This window comes from Taudactylus pleione, unplaced genomic scaffold (assembly GCF_031769625.1).
Source record: "Taudactylus pleione unplaced genomic scaffold, aTauple2 ptg000314l, whole genome shotgun sequence".
NCBI lineage: Eukaryota > Metazoa > Chordata > Amphibia > Anura > Myobatrachidae > Taudactylus > Taudactylus pleione.
This window is the reverse complement of record NW_028284715.1, coordinates 11128114-11147641: the sequence shown is the minus strand read 5'-3', so window position 1 is coordinate 11147641 and position 19528 is coordinate 11128114. Positions and strand designations below refer to the sequence as shown.

Sequence of the window (19528 nt, the reverse complement as noted above, 5' to 3'; positions counted from 1 at the left end):
ATACAAATTATTTATGGTCAATAGGCAAACCAGTGTTGTGGGCTGTCAATCACTAAGAGGCTCTCTGTATTGTAGGGCGGTTTCTGAATGCTCTCCGTAATGTACATTTATCTCCAAATTGCTCCCTGTGCTGTTTATGGATCTCTGGAATGCTCTATGTGTTGTATATCTGTCTCTGGAATGCTTCCTGTATTGTATATATATTTCTCTTAAAAAATGTTACTGTTGTTGTGTCTCCGAATGTAAACAACTTTTGTAAGGGGGGGTGGTAGAGGTGCTACAGTGTATTAGCCTAGGATGGCGTGAGCTTCTTAATCAGGCCTTCTTTATACCAATATTGTTTTCTGTTAATAATTACATGGGGCAAATTGTGATTGTAAGGATAATATGGACTGTGTGCATTTGTTTATGAATAGGTTGGGATGTTGCAAGAAATGGATAACATAACATTGTACTACATTAAGTTTACACTTTACACCGACAATAATATGTATAGAGTAATACAATTCCAACCACCGCCTGACCTGCGCTTCCCGAAACACATAAGGCCCTAGATCGCGGCGTCGCTCCATAATCTTCTGCGCCTGCTCCGGAGGAATGTCAATCTGTAGAGCTGGCGGAATGGAGGAATTGATGAAACAGTTGATGATAGCGGTGATCTTGCTCTGAATGATGGAGTCATCACAATGCGAGTGACACAAATCCTGAAAGATATGTAAGAGCCAGTAATGATATTACTAAACATGCCCTTGCCGAGGTAGTGCTCATTCTAGCTCCCTGCACCTGTCACACCCCGTGCAGTTCCTCTTTCCTGCCTGGGGTGTCGCTCTCTGCTCTGGTGCCGAGTGTGCTAGAAGCACCAGAGCAGAGAGCAACACCACAGGCAGGAAAGAGGAACTGCACGGGTTGTGACTGGTGCAGGGTGCTAGAATGAACACTACTGTGGGATAAAAGTTATTGCTAATGTGCCTCACTGGGCAAATCCCGGTTCTAAGGACTCCATGACTTTTATTTTGGAGTTTTCTGTCTTTACAACACTCACAAAACCATTGCAAACCACCAACTGCATTACTAATAATGCCATCTAACGTATGATAGGTTGAATTATGTTTTAAAGATGAACAGTTATAGACTTGTGACATGTAATGAACATCACAACATCATGCCAAGAGGGTGGGGCCACCAGCTCCAGGAATCCAGGAAGATGAGTAGTGTCTGGGCATCCTATGGACAGGCTGCAGGGTACCATTCCAGGCACCCTGCAAGCCTCCACTCACACACCCCTAGTTACACATGGAGACAGAATATCTGATGTAAAAGTGGGTGAAAACCTGGGATCCAGTGATCATCAAGCAGTATGGTTCAGAATAAAGACAGATACTGACTCACCCCATACAAAAACAAAGGTGTTAGATTTTAGGAAGGCTGATTTAGCAGGGATGGGAAGATGTGTAAGCGAATCTTTGGCAGAGTGGAGGAACTTAAAAGGAGTGCTGGAGAGGTGGGAAAATTTAAAAAGTGCAATATTAAAGGCACAGACCTTTGTATCAAAAGGAAAAGGAAGCCAGTGTGGTTTGGGAAAGAGGTAGCAAGTATTGTGAAAGCAAAAAAGATGGCCTTTAGGAAATACAAGCAGACGAAAAATAATGAAGACAAAGGTGTATCTTGTAAAACAGAAGGAGGCTAAGAAAGTAATCAGATGTGCAAAGGCAAATGCTGAGGAGAAAATGGCACAGTCAGTGGGTAATAGGGGCAAAACTTTTTTTTAAGTATATGGGCCTGATTCAGAGCCGCTCGTAAGCGGCCGCTCGTTCGCTCCGAGCGATGTTTGCCCAACTGCGCATGCGTACGGATCGTTATACGCATGCGCGAACCAGTCAGTGCGGCCGAAAATCGTTTGTTCGCTAAATAGCGAATGTCTGCTAATATGAGTGACAGGAGGAGGAGTATGTGGGTGGTAATGGGGGAAGGTGCTTGAAAACGGGGAGTGGAAATCAGAACGCAGGCGTGCTTAAAGGTCAAAACGGGCGTTTTAAGGGTGTGAATAATTAATACTGGAGCGTCATTGACCACGTCACTGGGTTATTTTATAGCCAGAACTGCTCGCAAATTTGTGGTAGCAAACACCAACCACAAGAATAGCGAGCAGTTCATACGCTGTTCGATGTACTCGATTAATCTAATAAATAGCGGACATGACGTAGGATGCGAGCGGCCAGGGGGCGTCTTTTTCAAAATTACAACCGCAAGTTTTGTTCGCTCGTTCAGACATAGAGGCGTCAACAGACCGCAAAGAGCGAATGGTTCATTTGAATAGCCACCCCCTTTTTGTTGAACGAACAACCGCAAATAGCGACCGGCTCTGAATCAGGCCCTATAAGCGAAAGGAGAAAAACAAAAGGTGGAATAAAAAGACTAAGACAGAAAGTGGGAGTCTTGTTGAGGGAGACAATGTAATAGCTGATCATCTTAATAATTATTTTTGTTCAGTATTCACTACTGAGAGAGAGGGAAAGGGGCCACAGTTACGTTGCAGGTGTGATCAGAAAAATGAGGTAGGAACAAGCACATTTACAGAGGAGAAGATCCTAACAGAACTCTCAAAACTGAAAGTGGATAAATCAATGGGGCCAGATGGGATACATCCAAGGATAAAAAATAGCTTAAAGGGGTGCTGGTAACACCATTAACAGAATTATTTAACCAGTCACTAGCTACTGGAGTAATTCCAGAGGACTGGAAAAGAGCAAACGTTGTCCCACTGCACAAAAGTGGAAGCAAGGAACAGACAAGCAACTACCGACCAGTAAGCCTTACATCAGCAGTAGGGAAATTGATGGAAACACTCTTAAAAGAGAGAGTCGTAGATTATCTAAAATCCAGCAATTTTCAGGACTCCAAACAGCATGGATTTACTGGGGGGAGATCATGTCAAACAAGTCTTATTGACATTTTTGACTGGGTGACTAAGGAAATAGATAAAGGGGGGGCCATAGATATAGCTTATCTAGACTTTAGTAAGGCTTTTGACACTGCTCCACATCGCAGACTGTTAAATAAACTGGAAAGCATGGGATTGGATACAAAGATAGTTGAATGGATAGGATCATGGCTGCAGGATAGGAAACAGAGAGTTGTAATAAACGGAGTGCAGTCTCAAGAGGGAAATGTTACAAGTGGAGAACCTCAGGGATCTGTACTTGGACCAGTGCTTTTTAATATCTTTATTTATGACATTGCAAATGGTATTGAAGGGAAACTATGCCTTTTTGCAGATGACACAAAGGTATGCAATAGGGTAGACACACCAGGAGGGGTAAAACAAATGATCGATGATCTAGGTAGACTAGCGGAATGGTCAAGAACGTGGCAACTACAGTTTAATGCCAAAAAATGCAAGATCATGCACTTGGGTCTCAAAAATGCAAAGTCTAAGTATAGTATTAATGGCACTATACTGGAAACTACTGAAGAGGAAAGGGATCTAGGAGTCACTATTCAAGTGACTTAAAGGCAAGCAAACAGTGTAACAAAGCAATGAGGAAGGCAAGTCAGATGCTTGGTTGTATAGGGAGCGGAATCAGTAGCAGAAAGAAAGAAGTGATAATACCACTGTATAGGACATTGGTACGTCCTCATCTCGAATACTGTGTTCAGTTCTGGAGGCAGGGCCGGTCCGCCCGTTACGCCAACTACGCATGTGCGTAGGGCGCCAGCCACCGGAGGGCGCTTTGATTCGCGCTCCCTCCTGCCGCCACAATCCTTCCTCCAGAAACCTCTGCTGGTACAATCCTCTCTCTCCCTCCCCCCCTGGCCGCCTCAGGGAGGCATCATTTTCCAGGCGCCCGCTGAGATTTTACCAGCGGGCGCCCGGCTTCCTGCAGCGTGGGCGGAGTCGTACTGTCACTGGAGGAGGCGGAGATGGACAGGACGCTGCCACTCCTCCTCCAGTGACTGCAGCCTAGAGTCACTCACATATATCCTGCGTGTGCAGGCGCGTTACCTCCACACGGAGCACTGACAGGGGGCGCTCCTCCTCTGCTGCGCCGCCACCACCATGGTCAGGTGCAGGGGGGTTATATATGTGCTGCTGTCTGCCTGTGCATTGTGTTACGTATGTGAGAAAAGGTAAGGGACTACAGTTCCCAGCATGCCCCTGGGAGGAGGGGCCTCTGGCTGGGTGTATACACAGTGCCTCACGCAGTACTGGGACCAGCCTAGCTCTTGTACTGGTCATGGTGGTGGAAGACGTGTCTGGCTGGAAAGCTGTGACCAGTGCTGCATTACATAAATGGTACTACATGACTGCCTGTGTCTCCGGGGCCTGCACGCAGGTAACCATCGGAACACAGGGGCCCATTTATTAAGGATCGCATTTTGCAATGCGATCAGGGCATGCAGTACCGCCCATGATCGCATTGCAAAATGCGATCATACCGGTCGAATGTATGACCCGGCACATGCAGGGAGACGGGCTCCGAAAAGAGCCCGTCCCTGCGATGTGGCCAGAGCGCATTCCGGGCTGCTGCGCATGCGCAGTCCCGAGGACTGCACATGAGCGGCGCCCATTGCCGGCGGAGGGATCTGGAAGATTCCTCCGCCAGCTGAAATGCCGTGAGTGCCCATAGGACACAGCGGCTAACGCTATCTTCAGATAGCGTTAGCTGCTGGGGTCAATATCGGGAATGCTTCGCATTCCCGATATTGATACATTTGGCAGCATCGCATCCCCCATAGAAACCTATGGGGGAGGCGGCTGGCGGCGGCAATGGAGGGATCGCAGCAGGTATCGGAGATACCTGCTGCAGTCCCACCTTCATACATTCGGGGGATACTTAGTATTTGAGGTAAATACTTTACCTCAAATGCACTTTGATAAATGGGCCCCATAGAGTGATATAGCAGACTTCACATACAGAGTACCCACCTGGAATAAAAGAGTCTGAGAATATTCAACAACTCACAGAACTAGGCTCTTCCTGATGTCACTAGATGTGATGCACTGTTAAGGGCAATATCCATAGAGAGTTAATGATCGTCCTATAACCATTTTGTGAGGCCTTTGCGTATAGCAGCCAACCTTCCCATATAGCTTTATGTGCTTACCGTTACTCTGATGCCCCAGACGCCAGACCTTCAGATTATAAGGGTTTATTAGCTCAGAATAGTAGGGTAGATGTAAGAAGCCCTGAAGCGGTATCAGCGCACGTTGTGTGCGCTGATACCACTTCTCCCTACTGATACCGCTTCTCCCCGATGTATGATCAGGGGGTTGGGCGGTAAATGACAGAGGCGCTATGCGCCCCTGTCATTATCGGCGCTGCTATCTACAAGATAGCAGCGCCGGTAGCCTGGGCAATGTATGAACGGTCAGGTCCCTGACCGTTCGGCCCGCTGTAGCTGTCGATATCGACAACTACAGCCTGTCGCTGCCCTATCCCCACAGCAGGGACAGCGCTGTCCCTGCTGCGGCGGCTGCCGGCTCCAGGCCTGCACGCAGGAGCTCGAGATCCCGCGCATGCTCCGTGGAGCCGCCCGGGACTGACACAAAGCGCATCAGCACTAGGCTGATGCGAATACGGACTCTAGTGGGTAGCGCCAGAGGGGGGAGTTATCGCTCCCCTCTCCGACCGATGAGATGTTCATACATCTCATCGGTAGTGCCTCCTGCTTCGCATCGGTAAAGAGCCGAAGCAGGAAGCGTTATAGCGGCACGTTAAGTGCCGCTATAATACATCTGCCCCAGTGTAAGGGATATAACACCATAAAAACCATTCAAGTGGTGTTATGTGTACACGCCAGGTGATGGACTGAAGACAGCAGGCACAAGATAGTGACCAGACTAAAGTACAATGCTAGCGGCAGACAAGAAGGGTCATACTACAATTACAGGTCAGGGCAGGCAGCAAGGAAGATCCAGAAACTGTTGCTGTGGACATTATGAGCAAGTGCCACTACTACTGTGGGCATTGTACAAGGTTACGTCAGCAAAATCCAATTACAATCCACCAAAAATGCAGGATACAGTAACTGGATAGCAAGGAACCAGCACTACTGATCAGACTTTGTGACAAATTTAACGATGACCTTAATAATCTACATGCATTTCTTTATATCGCTGAATAAAAGCAAACCTGCCAATTCGGGGCACTACTACAGCGGCCAGGGCATTACAACTGGGGCCGCTACTAATGGGGGCAGTGCAGAAGGGGAATGGTGAATAGATGACATGCGCATGCATGCGGCATATATTGACTGGAGAAAGGGACTGGGAGCATACCCAGCATCTCCAGAGCGCTGGGCATGTATCCAGCATGATTGAAATTACGGTGCGGCGCTCGGGATTATGGCTTTTCCCACGAGACCATACCCCTTTGCTTTGTCGGGTGCACGCACCTTCGGCGTGTGCAAATTCCGCCAGGGGGGCGCCAAAATGTATCTTCGCTTACCAAAAATATTAGGCTCGGGCCGGCCCTGTCTGGAGGCCATATCTCCAGAAGGATATTAATACATTAGAGACTGTACAAAGAAGGGCAACTAAAATGGTGCAAGGTCTAAACCACAAAACGTACCAGGAAAGACTAAAAGATCTTAATATGTATAGTTTGGAGCAGAGAAGGGAAAGGGGGGACATGATAGAAATGTTCAAATATATAAAGGGTTTTAACAAGGTAAAGGAAGGAGACATTGGCCCTCATTCAGAGCCGTACGCTCTGAGCAGAGCGCACGCTCTGAATGAGGGCCGGGCTCCATTTTCATGGAGCGTCCTCCTGGACGCTCGTATAGCTGTGGGTCACCACCCACAGGCTATACGAGCGTGCTTTGTGATGGCCGCGATGGTCGAGACCATCGCGACCATCGAAATTGCGAGCCGGAGCCTGCGGTTGAGGTTTTCAACCGCAAGCTCCGGAGTGATTTTGGCTCTATCAGAGCCAAAATCACTCCCACTGACATCACTAGTGATGTCAGTGGGCCGGCTTCTGACGGGAGGCGTTCCCGTGGGAACGCCCCCGTCAGGGAGGCACGCCCCCGGCACGCCCACCAAAGGGGGCGTGCTGTCAATCAACATTGACAGCACGCCCCCTTTGATCGGACACAACGAGCGAAGGACTTTCCTTCGCTCGTCGCGTCTGGCGCATTCGCACGACGGAGCTCCCTCCGTCGTGCGCATGCTCAGTGCATAACATCGACCCACTTGCGAGCGGACAGCCGCTCGCGAGTGGGTCTGAATCAGGCCCATTCTTCAAAGAAAGAGAAGTATTAGAGCAAGAGGACATGTTCTGAAACTGGAGGGTGGTAGGTTCAGGGGAAATTTGAGGAAAAATTACTTCACAGAAAGGGTAGTGGACAAGTGGAATAGCTTCCCATCAGAGGTGGTAGAGGCTAAGACAGTAGAGCAATTTAAACATGCATGGGATAGACATAAGGATATCCTTCAGAAGAAGTAAGGATCAATAAGGGTTGAGGTAACAATATGTTTATAAATGGAGTAGACTAGATGGGCCAAGTGGTTCTTATCTGCTGTCAAATTCTATGTTTCTATGTTTACTTGCCCTGAGCATGCTGTAAGTGTACAGTAGGTACATACAAGGGAATGTCTGCTGTGCTGAATCATCAGGAAAGTCTTGGATTTGGTTTAGATCATTTTACACTTCTCAATGCCAAAATCCCTAACTATGGCATTAAACTAAGGTGGAAATGATGAGATGTCCTGAGGGTCATATAGACATATTTGCACTTTGTGTGACTGGAGGGAGAGGCTCTTCAATAATACTGTGTATGGGCTCTCTAAGTCCAGACTGTTCTTGAAGAATAATATTCCCACATCATCCAAGTGGTCATAAATAAGGCCACAGAAGTGTGAATAAGTGAGAAATGTTGATGCGCGCCTCATAAAACCCGGCCCTACTTGTCATAGTTATAGTGGTCTGTCAGCCTGTATGGACACCTGCTGTCTACAATCATATAAGATACTTTAATGAGATCACTGATTGAAAGTGGCCTTCAATATGGTTATGCTATAGGAATATTGAAGTTTATTAATTATGTTTAAATTCATCATAATCCCACTAAGCATTAGAACCTGCCTGCACTGCCAAAAAGTTTTCTTTCCCTTTGGAATTACACAAGAGGTGAGTGTAAGTCTTGATGCTGATAGCATCCTAACCTAGCTGGGGATATTAGGATAATTGTTACTTAATGCTAAAAAGTGTGGAAGGTACGGAAGTCATATCATTCTCTGAAGAAATGACAATTTCAAGTGAATAAATGCATCGGTCTGTTTAAAAAAAAAAAATGTATATATATATATTATATATATAATATATATATATATATATATATATGTCAGGTGCATAAATATTGGGACATTGGCAGAATTTTCATATTTTGGCCTCTATTCACCACCACAATGGCTTTGAAATGAAACAAACAAGATGTGATTTAACTGCAGACGTTCAGATTTAATTTGAGGGTAATTACATCCAAATCAGGTGAACGGTGTAGGAATTACAACGGTTTCTATATGTGCCTCCCACTTTGTAAGGGGCCAAAAGCAATGGGACTATCAACTCAAAAGCTATTTCATGGACAGGTGTGGGCTATTCCCTCGTTATTTCATTATCAATTAAAGCAGGTAAAAGGTCTGGAGTTGATTCTAGGTGTGACATTTGCATTTGGAATCAGTTGCTGTCGACTCTCAATATGAGATCCAAAGAGCTGTCACTATCAGTGAAGCAAGCCATCATTAGGCTGAAAAATCAAAACAAACCCATCAGAGAAATAGCAAAAACATTAGGTGTGGCCAAATCAACTGTTTGGAACATTCTTAAAAAGAAAGAACGCACCGGAGAGCTCAGCAACACCAAAAGACCCTGAAGACCACGGAAAACAACTGTGGGGGATGACAGAAGAATTATTTCCCTGGTGAAGAAAAACCCCTTGACAACAGTTGGCCAAATCAAGAGCACTCTCCAGGAGGTAGGTGTATATGTGTCAAAGTCAACAATCAAGAGAAGACTTCACAAGAGTGAATATAGAGGGTTCACCACAAGATGTAAACCATTGGTGAGCCACAAAAACAGGAAGACCAGATTAGAGTTTGCCAAACAACATCTAAAAAAGCCATTACAATTCTGGAACAACATCCTATGGACAGATGAGACAAAGATCAACTTGTATCAGAGTGATGGGAAGAGAAGAGTATGGAGAAGGAAAGGAACTGCTCATGATCCAAATCATACCACCTCATCAGTGAAGCATGGTGGTGGTAGTGTCATGGCGTGGGCATGTATGGCTACCAATGGAACTGGTTCCCTTGTAATTATTGATGATGTGACTGCTGACAAAAGCAGCAGAATGAATTCTGAAGTGTTTCGGGCAATATTATATGCTCATATTCAGTCGAATGCTTCAGAACTCATTAGACGACGCTTCACAGTGCAGATGGACAATGACCCGAAGCATACTGCAAAAGCAACCAAAGAGTTTTTCAAGGCTAAAAAGTGGAATGTTATGCCATGGCCAAGTCAATCCCCTGATGGGAATCCGATTGAAGAAAGAGGATGCTATTTTAAGGGCGCAACAAACAGCTGCCAGTAGTCCAATATCTTATTCTTAAAAGGTGCACGTGAGGCACCATAGAAAATACATACAGTCCAAAAAAGTCAAAAAAATAAAAAACATAAAAAGAAGATAAAAATGAAAAAATTCCTTCTGGTAGGGTTACTCACACCTTCCGTAATATGTCCATATTACTGAAGGTGTGAGTAACCCTACCAGAAGGAATTTTTTAATTTTTATCTTCTTTTTATGTTTTTTATTTTTTTGGACTGTATGTATTTTCTATGGTGCCTCACGTGCACCTTTTAGTTTTTTATTGTTATTTATTTTTTGTGGAAACTTGTTTTGGAACTTTGATTTAAATAAACCCCTTTTTCTATCCTGGAATTTATGGGTTTATATCTTTGGAGGATCTAAAGTGTCGGGGAGAATAAAGAAACCTTTATAGGATTATTATTTCACCACTCCACGTAAGTTGGGGTACGTACCCCCACATTTCATAAGAAAATTCCAGATGAGCATTTGAAAGAAACCGTTATATGATTATACTCATACCATACAGTGTGAGTTTTGATACGCGACTTTTCAAAAAGTGTTTACATTGAAAGACTGTTCATAAGGAAAGATACCTTTATATGTTTACACAACCTTTGAGAAGAAGTGAGTTGGGGTACGCCAATTCATCAAAGAAAAAAATTTTCAACATGAAAGTTACCATTCAGGACGTTATTTAGACACATTTATGTATACAGATATTTCATTTGCACAGTTAAACTTGTGTAACATCATATAAAGCGCCACAGCTCTTGTGTCATATTCTGTTCTTTTGGAATCCGATTGAGCATGCATTTCACTTGATGAAGACAAAACTGAAGGGAAAATGCGCCAAGAACAAGCAGGAACTGAAGACATTTGCAGTAGAGGCCTGGCAGAGCATCACCAGGGATGAAACCCAGCGTCTGGTGATGTCTATGCGTCTATGCGTTCCAGACTTCAGGCTGTAATTGCCTGCAAAGGATTTGCAACAAAGTATTAAAAAGTGAAAGTTAGATTTAGGATTGTTTAGTTTGTCCCATTACTTTTGGCCCCTTAAAAAGTGGGAGGCACATATAGAAACCGTTGTAATTCCTAAACCGTTCACCTGATTTGGATGTAATTACCCTCAAATTAAATCTGAAAGTCTGCAGTTAAATCACATCTTGTTTGTTTCATTTCAAAGCCATTGTGGTGGTGAATAGAGGCCAAAATATGAAAATTCTGTCAATGTCCCAATATTTATGCACCTGACTGTATATCTCAAAGGACACTAAGCATTATCAGGTGATGGAGTCAGATTTTTTTTGTCACAATTGTACTGCTGTATATTCACAGCATAGTTAAGCAAACTGCTATTGAGTTATACATAGGGCTTGATTCTAAATCGCACATACTGTAATGTGGTCGCAATTCCGGCCGCTTCCAGCGATTGGAAATCTATGTAAACATCCTCCTGTATTCGGAGTCGGACACATCTAGGCGACTGCACCATCCTGAGCCCCTCCGAGCTTTTTGAATAAGAACTGTTCATAAAAAGTATCCATCTGAATTTAGCCTCTACTTTAGAACGGAGGCTGGTTTTATATTATTTATGTTGCTGTTGTGACTGCAACGTTTTCCTGATTGACTAATGTGTCTATGGTGGTTTAGAGAAGCATTTATTTGGTGATAAACACTATCATTTCCAGATTGGCTACTATTAGATTTATACGTATGCATTTAATCATATGGCGATCCTTACATGTTGTGTTCATTTGATAATTTGTGTATTTTAATAAATATTCATTTTACTATACACATTCATGTTAGGAATTTTGTGAAACCATCCTATACGCTGTCTATATATTTAAATTACTAAACTTTTTATAAATAATTATGGTGACATGATACCTTGTATTTTTGCACTTCTTGCCAGAAAAGCAGCCCGTTTTCAAAAAAATCCCCTTTTAGAGCTATAAAGCGCTGAAACTGGCTCGCTGTAAAAGGGTTCAACAGTGCTTTACGGAAGGCGATAATTTCTTTGGAGGATGAGATCCACTTGCTGTCTAGGTGCTGAAATGAAAGCACTCAACTGAGTTATTACATGATAAACAATTATCTGTCCATGGGGGAGATGTATCAAACCTCAGAGAGAGAGAGATGAAGTGGAGCAGTTGCCCATAGCAACCAATCAGCAATGTGTACCTACTCAATTTTATCTCTCTCTAAGGTTTCATACATCTCCCCCATAGGCATTCTGTTTTGTACTAGGGTACCTGTATCAGACACTTAAAATATCTCAAGAATTGTTCAGAAATAGGAATATTTTAAACATACATATTTGTCAGGATAATTATAGGACATGTCCCGCAGATATAAACTGTAACATGTACGGGCTACCAGTTTAGAGTTATAAAGGAGCTGGTGCGGCACTTTTGGAGCAACCTCTAAACCGGAATATGTGCTTAGTACAAATTACAATCACATACACGATGAGTAGGGAATTCCTGGACAGTCATTAAATATATTACATCGTACCTTCCATACTCCCAATTTCTTTTTGCTTGTTTGAAAAGTGACATCTTCTGCAACATCCTTCACCTGTGACTGGAGATAAAGCAGATATATCGCGTAAGTATTCAATATGCAATCCAGGGATCATGTACGGAGGAGCACCACAAATATGCACTCGTTGGGCCTACCTGTCCCTTGGCAGGCCATCATTTACACTCCTGCACCTCTAGGCCGCTCATCTCCCCACCCACCAACCTGTCCAAGCCTCTTACCCAGCACAGAAGCACAACCACAGAATGGGAAACAGCACATATCTTCAAAACCCCTCCTTCCATTCCCCTTCCATTATTTTACAGAACCGGCACTAACATATATTTCCAGGGTCTAATCAGGACCAACAGATATACATTAAAAAACAACGGTGCAAGAGTAGCAAGGATGCCAATTCAAGATAATCTTAAAAAAAAAAAATACTATTAGCTAAAAAATAGTTTTTACTGACACATTATTATGACGCTACAAAATTGAAAGCAGATTCTTTCCCCTACTGTATAATGAACAAGCAGGACCCTCCATCCTCTTCATTCACCCTGCATTATCCTTATCTCCAGGACACTCCCACTCAGTGGCACTGATGCTTCGGTCCGCCCTTCCCAGGGCACAGTATCATTTAATGCTACTGTTATGTCACTCACTTTATTATACAGAAATCTCCATGATTGAGTTTCCCCTTGTACAGTCGCTTTGAATATATTGTATTGATTACGAGTTTAATTGCAACTTTCCTTGTACGACCCTACGTACACTTTGTGACACCATAAAAAAGGGAATATTGAGAACAAGAAATGCAGCATCTACTAAGACATCAACGTGAAGAATATTAAACATAGTGCCTAATGCAGACTTGGGCGGAATTTGCATGCGTGAAAATACATAGGTATATTTGCCCATGTGCAGCGTTGTATGCATCGTGTGCTCCCTATCTGTAGGCTTGGTTCGCTGCTAGTGATCATCATAATCCGTGCACACTTGCACTAACCCTATTCTAGGTGACACTGATTCCACTGCAAACAGGCGTATTTACGCTTATGTCCAAAGCTGCATATCCCGTAGTCCTGTCGTTACGCCCTCAATGATCTTTGCCCACGTGAGAACGCCCTTTAACGGCTCAGTTACACCTCTTCAGTAAGAGTAGATGTCATCCATAGACAGATGACTCTGAATCTTCTGTACTTACGTGCACTCAAGTCTGGAACAGGTGCAGCGCGAAACCCCGCCATATTTTCTCCGCCTACAAGAGTACGTTCCACTCTGCATCAAGCCCAAAGTGATTACAACCCTGCACCATTTCAAAATCATACTTCTCACACATCTGGGAAAGTTTCACTAGTTTTTACTGACAATCAGTTGATTTACTGACAATTGGCAACCCTGACACTTAGGGTTTTTTACAGTCCTGTCCATGCCCAATAATGTTAAGGTACTGTACATTTCCATTCATAGATGATGTTGAGAGTAAAAAAATCTGCTGTTATAATTCTTTTTTTTTGGTTTTGTTTAAGTATTTTTAAGCAGGTCTGAGACTGATTAAATCCTAGATCGCTAAACATAAATATGGAAAATACTGATAAATCTACTCCATGGGAGCAGGTTTCTATGGTGGAGTAGTTGCCGATAGCAACCAATCAGATTCTATCTTCTAGAAGGTGTAGGATAAATAAGTAGAATCTGCTATAGGCAACAACTCCACTTCTAGAAACCCACACTTTAGTAAATATACCCCCATGGCTTTACATTCCCCTCAATGAAATAGCTGCATTTCTCACCTGCAGCTTCTGCCGTTCTCTGTATTCCTGGGTTGACAAGTACATAGGAAGCCATTTCTTCTCGATCCTCATTCTCACATATTTCTGTATTTCGATGAGGGCAGGTAACGAGAGGCAATCATGGATAATCTTTCCCCAGCCGCCAGCTAGCAGCATGACCTGTGGATCAGTAACACAAATATCACTAACATATATGGTGGTGTCAACATTCTAATGAACAGCTGAACACATGGTAAAAAGACTAATGTCAAATGTAGAACATGACAAAAAAAAAAAAAGTGCTACTGCCAGAGTCACAAAGACATAATTTGGAGTTTTGAGAATAGGTCATAAAAACATGATTTGTGGAAATGGCAATACAACTACAATTTCTGGAATGTTTTTGAGAATTCTAGGTAAATTGGTCCAGGCCCACTTGACCCGCTATTCTATATCAATTCTGGAACATGTGGTATAAAGGAAGTAGAAGCTGAGGAAAATGCTATGAAAGTTTTGGCTTATCTAAAATTTTAGGTAAACAAAACTAAAAAAAAAAATTGGCTTAAGATTTGTGGTGATAAAATGTGACTTTGAAGATTGTAAATTTTAATTATTATGTTGAATCTTCATGAATTTGTAAGAAAACAATGAAAAGACAATTAAGTTCTTACATTAAAATCATAAAATCGAAGAAAAGCAAAATGTTATTAAAAAAAAACCCAAAACATATAATGTGGATGGTTTAATATTAGAGAAAAATTGTGGATTTCATGCTTAACAAAAACATTTTTTTCACAGATATCTCCTGCTTTCTGTATTGTTATATTCAATCAACATTTAATTCAGCCCTTAAGTATGTGGAAACAGCAATTTCTGTATATTTTAAGGACAGAATTATTTGATAAATAAGCCCCTTGGATTCTTAATAAAAACACTTTTTCTACATAAGGCACTTCTGAGAATATATTCCAATGTCCTTATGCTAAACACTGGACCCAGCAGAGATTTTCCAGTAGAGGAACCATTCATGTACTTTTTTAGGGATTAGAAAAATGTATTTATATCAATGTTTAATGCTGGGCATACACTATACAATTATCTGTCAGATATCTGTCCAATCTGGCTGGTCGGAATGAACACCTGGTAATGTATGGGAGCAAATGACAGTCAGTCATATGGTCTTAAACACTGGAAAACAGACAAAAAACAATTGTTCAAATTGGTTAAATTTGTGTGTTTTAACCAATTTGTCTGAACGATAATTTTTATCTGTTTTCCAATGTTTGCAAGCAAATGGTCGACTGTAATTTGCTCCCATGCATTACCAGGTTTTCATTCCAACCAGCCAGATTGGACAGATATCTGACAGATAATTGTATAGTGTATGCCCAGCATTAGATGGACAAAAGGACAATAGAGAATTTGTTGCCTGTTAATTGCTAAGGCAAAATTCCGTAAAATAGTAAAATTATAAATATTTTTTCTTGGTTTACCGAGTTGATGGACAAAAAACTTAAATGATGACTGTTTGCCCTCTCTCACCTGCTCTTGCTGATCCCTGGTGGCCGGACTGTTTGGCCCAAAGAAATATTTCTTATTTAAATATTTATTTTTAACGTCCTTGGATTTTTCTAAACGTTTTTCCTTCTCCCTATGTGGCAATCTTCTGAGCTGTTCTAGATCGATCCAGCACATGAGGTCAGTGCTACAAAAGTGACCAGAAACACAGTGTAAAGTGATTTGGGCTGGAAAGCAGAATGTGAACAGTCGCTGATATAAATAACATGTACAGAGTGAGAATAGGCCACAAACGTCCCACGTGTTTCGTGAAAGCCGAAATACGGTAACAAACTGACATGCACAAATAACAGACAGCAAAATAGCTTGGTGACAGTCGGCACAGCAGAGAGGGAATATGTTGAAACAAACAATATCATTAATACAATTTTATATAAAACAGTAGACACGAAGGTTCTCATCATAGGGATTTCTCAACATCTGCACAGAACTACACATACTGTAGCTGTAGGGAGGCTTATATCCACCTGGCAATTCATCATTCCCATCTCTATGGACGGTACACGTGGAACTGGTAATTAACCATCTTTATTTGTTCATATAGAGTCATTTTATATCCAGAGATATTTCTGTTATTCATTACAAAGTCACCCAGCTCTTTGGACTCTTATTACAAGAAAGTGTGTTTATACCCCTAAATTTCCCATTTATGGAGATATATGTATTACACATAGATATTTTCTACCTGCTTTGCTTTTCAAATTTTTTTTTTGTATTCGTTTATTGAATATAGTTAATAATACAATAATTTTTATAATTATCATATTGGACAATATTAGTAAATGACATATCAAAAACAATGAAGCAACAACAATTGTCAAAAGATATACGGATATTTGACAAACAAGAACCAATTATAATATGGATATGGTGAATCAGAAAAGAGGACCAACAAAAATAGAGACTTGAGAGAGTTTGAGAGAGGGAGGAAAGGGACAAAACTATAGAAAAGGGGGTCAGAGAAAAAGAGGGGAGAAGGGAATGTTGGGAGGGAGCGAGTCGGGAGAGGGGACAAACAAATAATGAAAAAAAAAAAAGAGACATAAATAGAAGAAAAGGAGCCAAAAGCATAAATTGATATGTAGTTGCAGAAGGAGCGTCATGCCGGAACTAACCGAGACCAGGGAGTGGTGAGTTTTGAAAGGTATACCAGGAATTCCACACGGCATGGAATCTCCGGACAGCACTGTTCTGTAGACTGGTGATATATTCCATATTTGCTATGAACCAAATTCTGTTCAGTAGCTCCTGACGGCAGGGAGTGCATGGTACTTTACAGTTACGGGCAATTTGAAATTTGGCTGTGCAGGAGATATGAAAGATTAGTTTATTTGTAGTACTGGGGATGGAGTCGATTGGAGCACAAAGTAGAAGAGTAGAAGGGTGGGAGAGATCGGGATGGTAACAATTTGGGAAAGTAAGGTATGGACCATATTCCAAAATGGGACAATTAAAGGACATGTCCACCAGGTATGAAAAAAAAGTTCCTAGCTGGCCGCAGCCTCTCCAGCAGGAACTAGAGGAGCTGGGATAGATCTGATGTAGACGTTCTGGCACAAAGTACCATCTGGTATACACCTTATAGAAGTTCTCGCGGATGGCCACGCTGATGGAGCATTTAGAGATGGTTAGATGTATAGCTTCCCACGCTTCTTCCCCAAGGGAGAGGCCAAGGTCCATTTCCCAAGCCTGTTCGTGTATTTCAAGCGGAGGCGACTTCAATTCCAATATGAAGTGATAGAGGCCCTCTTGTCGTTAGGTCTATAGATGCATAATCTCTCTCAATGGGGGTGGGATTAGGAGGGGAGCGGGCGGAGGGAGTTGAGATGGCGAAATGGCAGATTTGCAGATATTGATAATGGAGTTTATTGGGAATTTTATGCTTGTCTTGAATATCTGAAAAAGATCTAGGGGAGGATGCTTCAACTACATGGTGAAGCCTTGTGACGTCTGCTGATATCCAGGGACAGGCCAATGTTTGAGACAGACCTGGGGGGAATGCAGGATTATTCCAAATGGGAGTGTGAGGGGGAGGGTGTGGAGAGAGATCTAGTTTTTTATTGAGGGAGTCCCAATTACGAAGTGTCAATGCTATAGTGTGAAATAGAAGAGCGGATCTAGGTCTATGTTTACGGGACAGCCAGGGTAGATAAGAGAGTGTACATCCACTAAATCGCTCTCCAGATCAACCGATCTCTTGACATGGCGGGACAAATGCCATGCAGTCATCTGACTCAACCTGGTCGCATTATAGTAGCGGTGCAGAGAGGGTAACCCCAAGCCCCCGTTCCAGGAACACTTGATGAGTATATCTCGACGAATCCGGATTTTTCGGTAATTCCAGATTAATTTAAAGAGTGTAGTTTGAAGTGTATTGAGGGTGTGAGGAGGGATAGGAACAGGAAGAGTTTGGAAGAGGTATAGTAGTTTGGGGAGAATATTCATTCTTATGGCATTAATCCGGCCCACCCATGAGAGAAAGTGTGTTTGCCATTGTTGTAGGTCCCTTTGGATTGAGCTTTATATAGGGATTCATAGGATTTAGTAATGAATACATCTAGATATTTAAAGGAATCTTTTTTTCCAGATAAAATTAAAGTTTGATTGCAATAACGACTTGATACTGCCAGGTAGATGAAGAGGAAGAGCTTCGGATTTAGTATGATTAACTTTGTAACCAGAAAGGGAACCGTATATAGAGAGTTCCCGAAACAAATTGGGACGAGAAGTGAGTGGTTTCGTTAGCGTGAAAAGTATATCGTCCGCGAAAAGATAAAGGGTGTATTGAGAGTGTTTAACCTTGACTCCGGTGATGTCAAGATTGGCCCGTATATGAGTGGCAAGTGGTTCAATAATAAGGGCGAATATGAGTGGTGATAAAGGGCATCCCTGCCTGGTTCCATTGGTTATTGAAAAGGAGTCGGAAAGCAGACCTCCTGCTGAGACCGTAGTGGAAGGAGTAGAGGGCTTGGATAGCTTGTAAAAACTGTCCCCGGAACCCGAATTGCTGCAGTGTTTGGAAGAGAAAAGGCTAGGAGACCCTGTCAAAGGCCTTCTCCGCGTCCAGAGCAAGCACCAGAGAGGGAAGTTTGTGGGCATTGATATAGTGAACTAGATCGATTGTGCGTCTAGTGTTGTCCAGCGCTTGTCTGGACGGGACAAAGCCCACCTGGTCGGGGTGGATTAATGAGGGAAAGAGGTGATTCAGTCAATTCGCGATTACCTTAGCAAAGAGCTTTAGATCAGTGTTGAATAGTGAAATGGGACAGTAATTAGATACTAGAAGGGGATCCTTATCAGGTTTCGGAATAACGGTTATGGTAGCTTTAGTAGTGTGTGGGTCTGAATGAGGAGCCTTCCAAGATACAGTTGAAAGCCACAGTTAGATGGGGTATCAGGGAGGTTTGAAAAGTATTATAGTAGGACATTGGAAGTCCATCGGGGCCGGATGCCTTTGAAGATTTTTGTGTTTTGAGAGCTGAAACAATTTCTTCTATAGAGATAGGGTCATTTAGAGCAGTAGAGGTAGCGGTATCGATTTGGGGGAGATTACAGGAGGCCAAATAGTCCGCAATTGAGGTGTCCGTGTTAGTGTCAGTGGTTGGAGGGAGGTTGTAGAGGCATTCATAATAATTTTTAAATAGAGAATTGATAGTGGATGGACTATAGTGGCTAGTGCCACAATCGTCTTTTAATGCCGGGATAGCGGTCCTGGCTTTCCGAGCTTTCAATCTATTGGATAGTAGCGAGTCAGCTTTGTTGCTCTTTTCATAGAATTTTTGGTTGAGCCAGGGTAGGGCCTGCTCAGTCTTTTCAGCGTTAAGGGCGTTGAGGGCCGTCCTGGTAGATGTCAGTTGGGCGTATAGAGAATGGGAGGGAGTACATTTATGAATGGTTTCAAGGTGTTGAACCTATGCTGTCAGGGACTTTATTTGGGACCTACGTTCTTTATGTCTAAAGGAAGCATAACAAATGATCGGATAACAGCTTTATGCACTTCCCACACCAAAGGGGTGCAAGTAGGGTAATTGTTTAAAGAGAAATAGTCCTCGAGG

At 42.8% G+C, this 19528-nt stretch overlaps 1 protein-coding gene across 4 annotated transcripts in view; it reads right to left on the bottom strand.

The window, feature by feature from the left end:
* The window catches only part of RGS22 (regulator of G protein signaling 22), a 142503-nt gene that overhangs the window by 30664 nt on the left and 92311 nt on the right, over positions 1 to 19528 (bottom strand). For all 4 annotated transcript variants that reach the window (XR_015869380.1, XM_088442686.1, XM_088442688.1 and 1 more), the window contains exons 18-22: positions 15438 to 15600; positions 13917 to 14075; positions 12115 to 12183; positions 11488 to 11649; positions 525 to 704 (exon numbers count right to left, since the gene is read on the bottom strand). Coding sequence is in view for 3 of the 4 variants with exons in the window: in XM_088442686.1 (XP_088298812.1) it covers positions 525 to 704; positions 11488 to 11649; positions 12115 to 12183; positions 13917 to 14075; positions 15438 to 15600 (733 nt within the window). In the remaining variant the exon portion in view is untranslated. The remainder of the gene's footprint in view (positions 1 to 524; positions 705 to 11487; positions 11650 to 12114; positions 12184 to 13916; positions 14076 to 15437; positions 15601 to 19528) is intronic.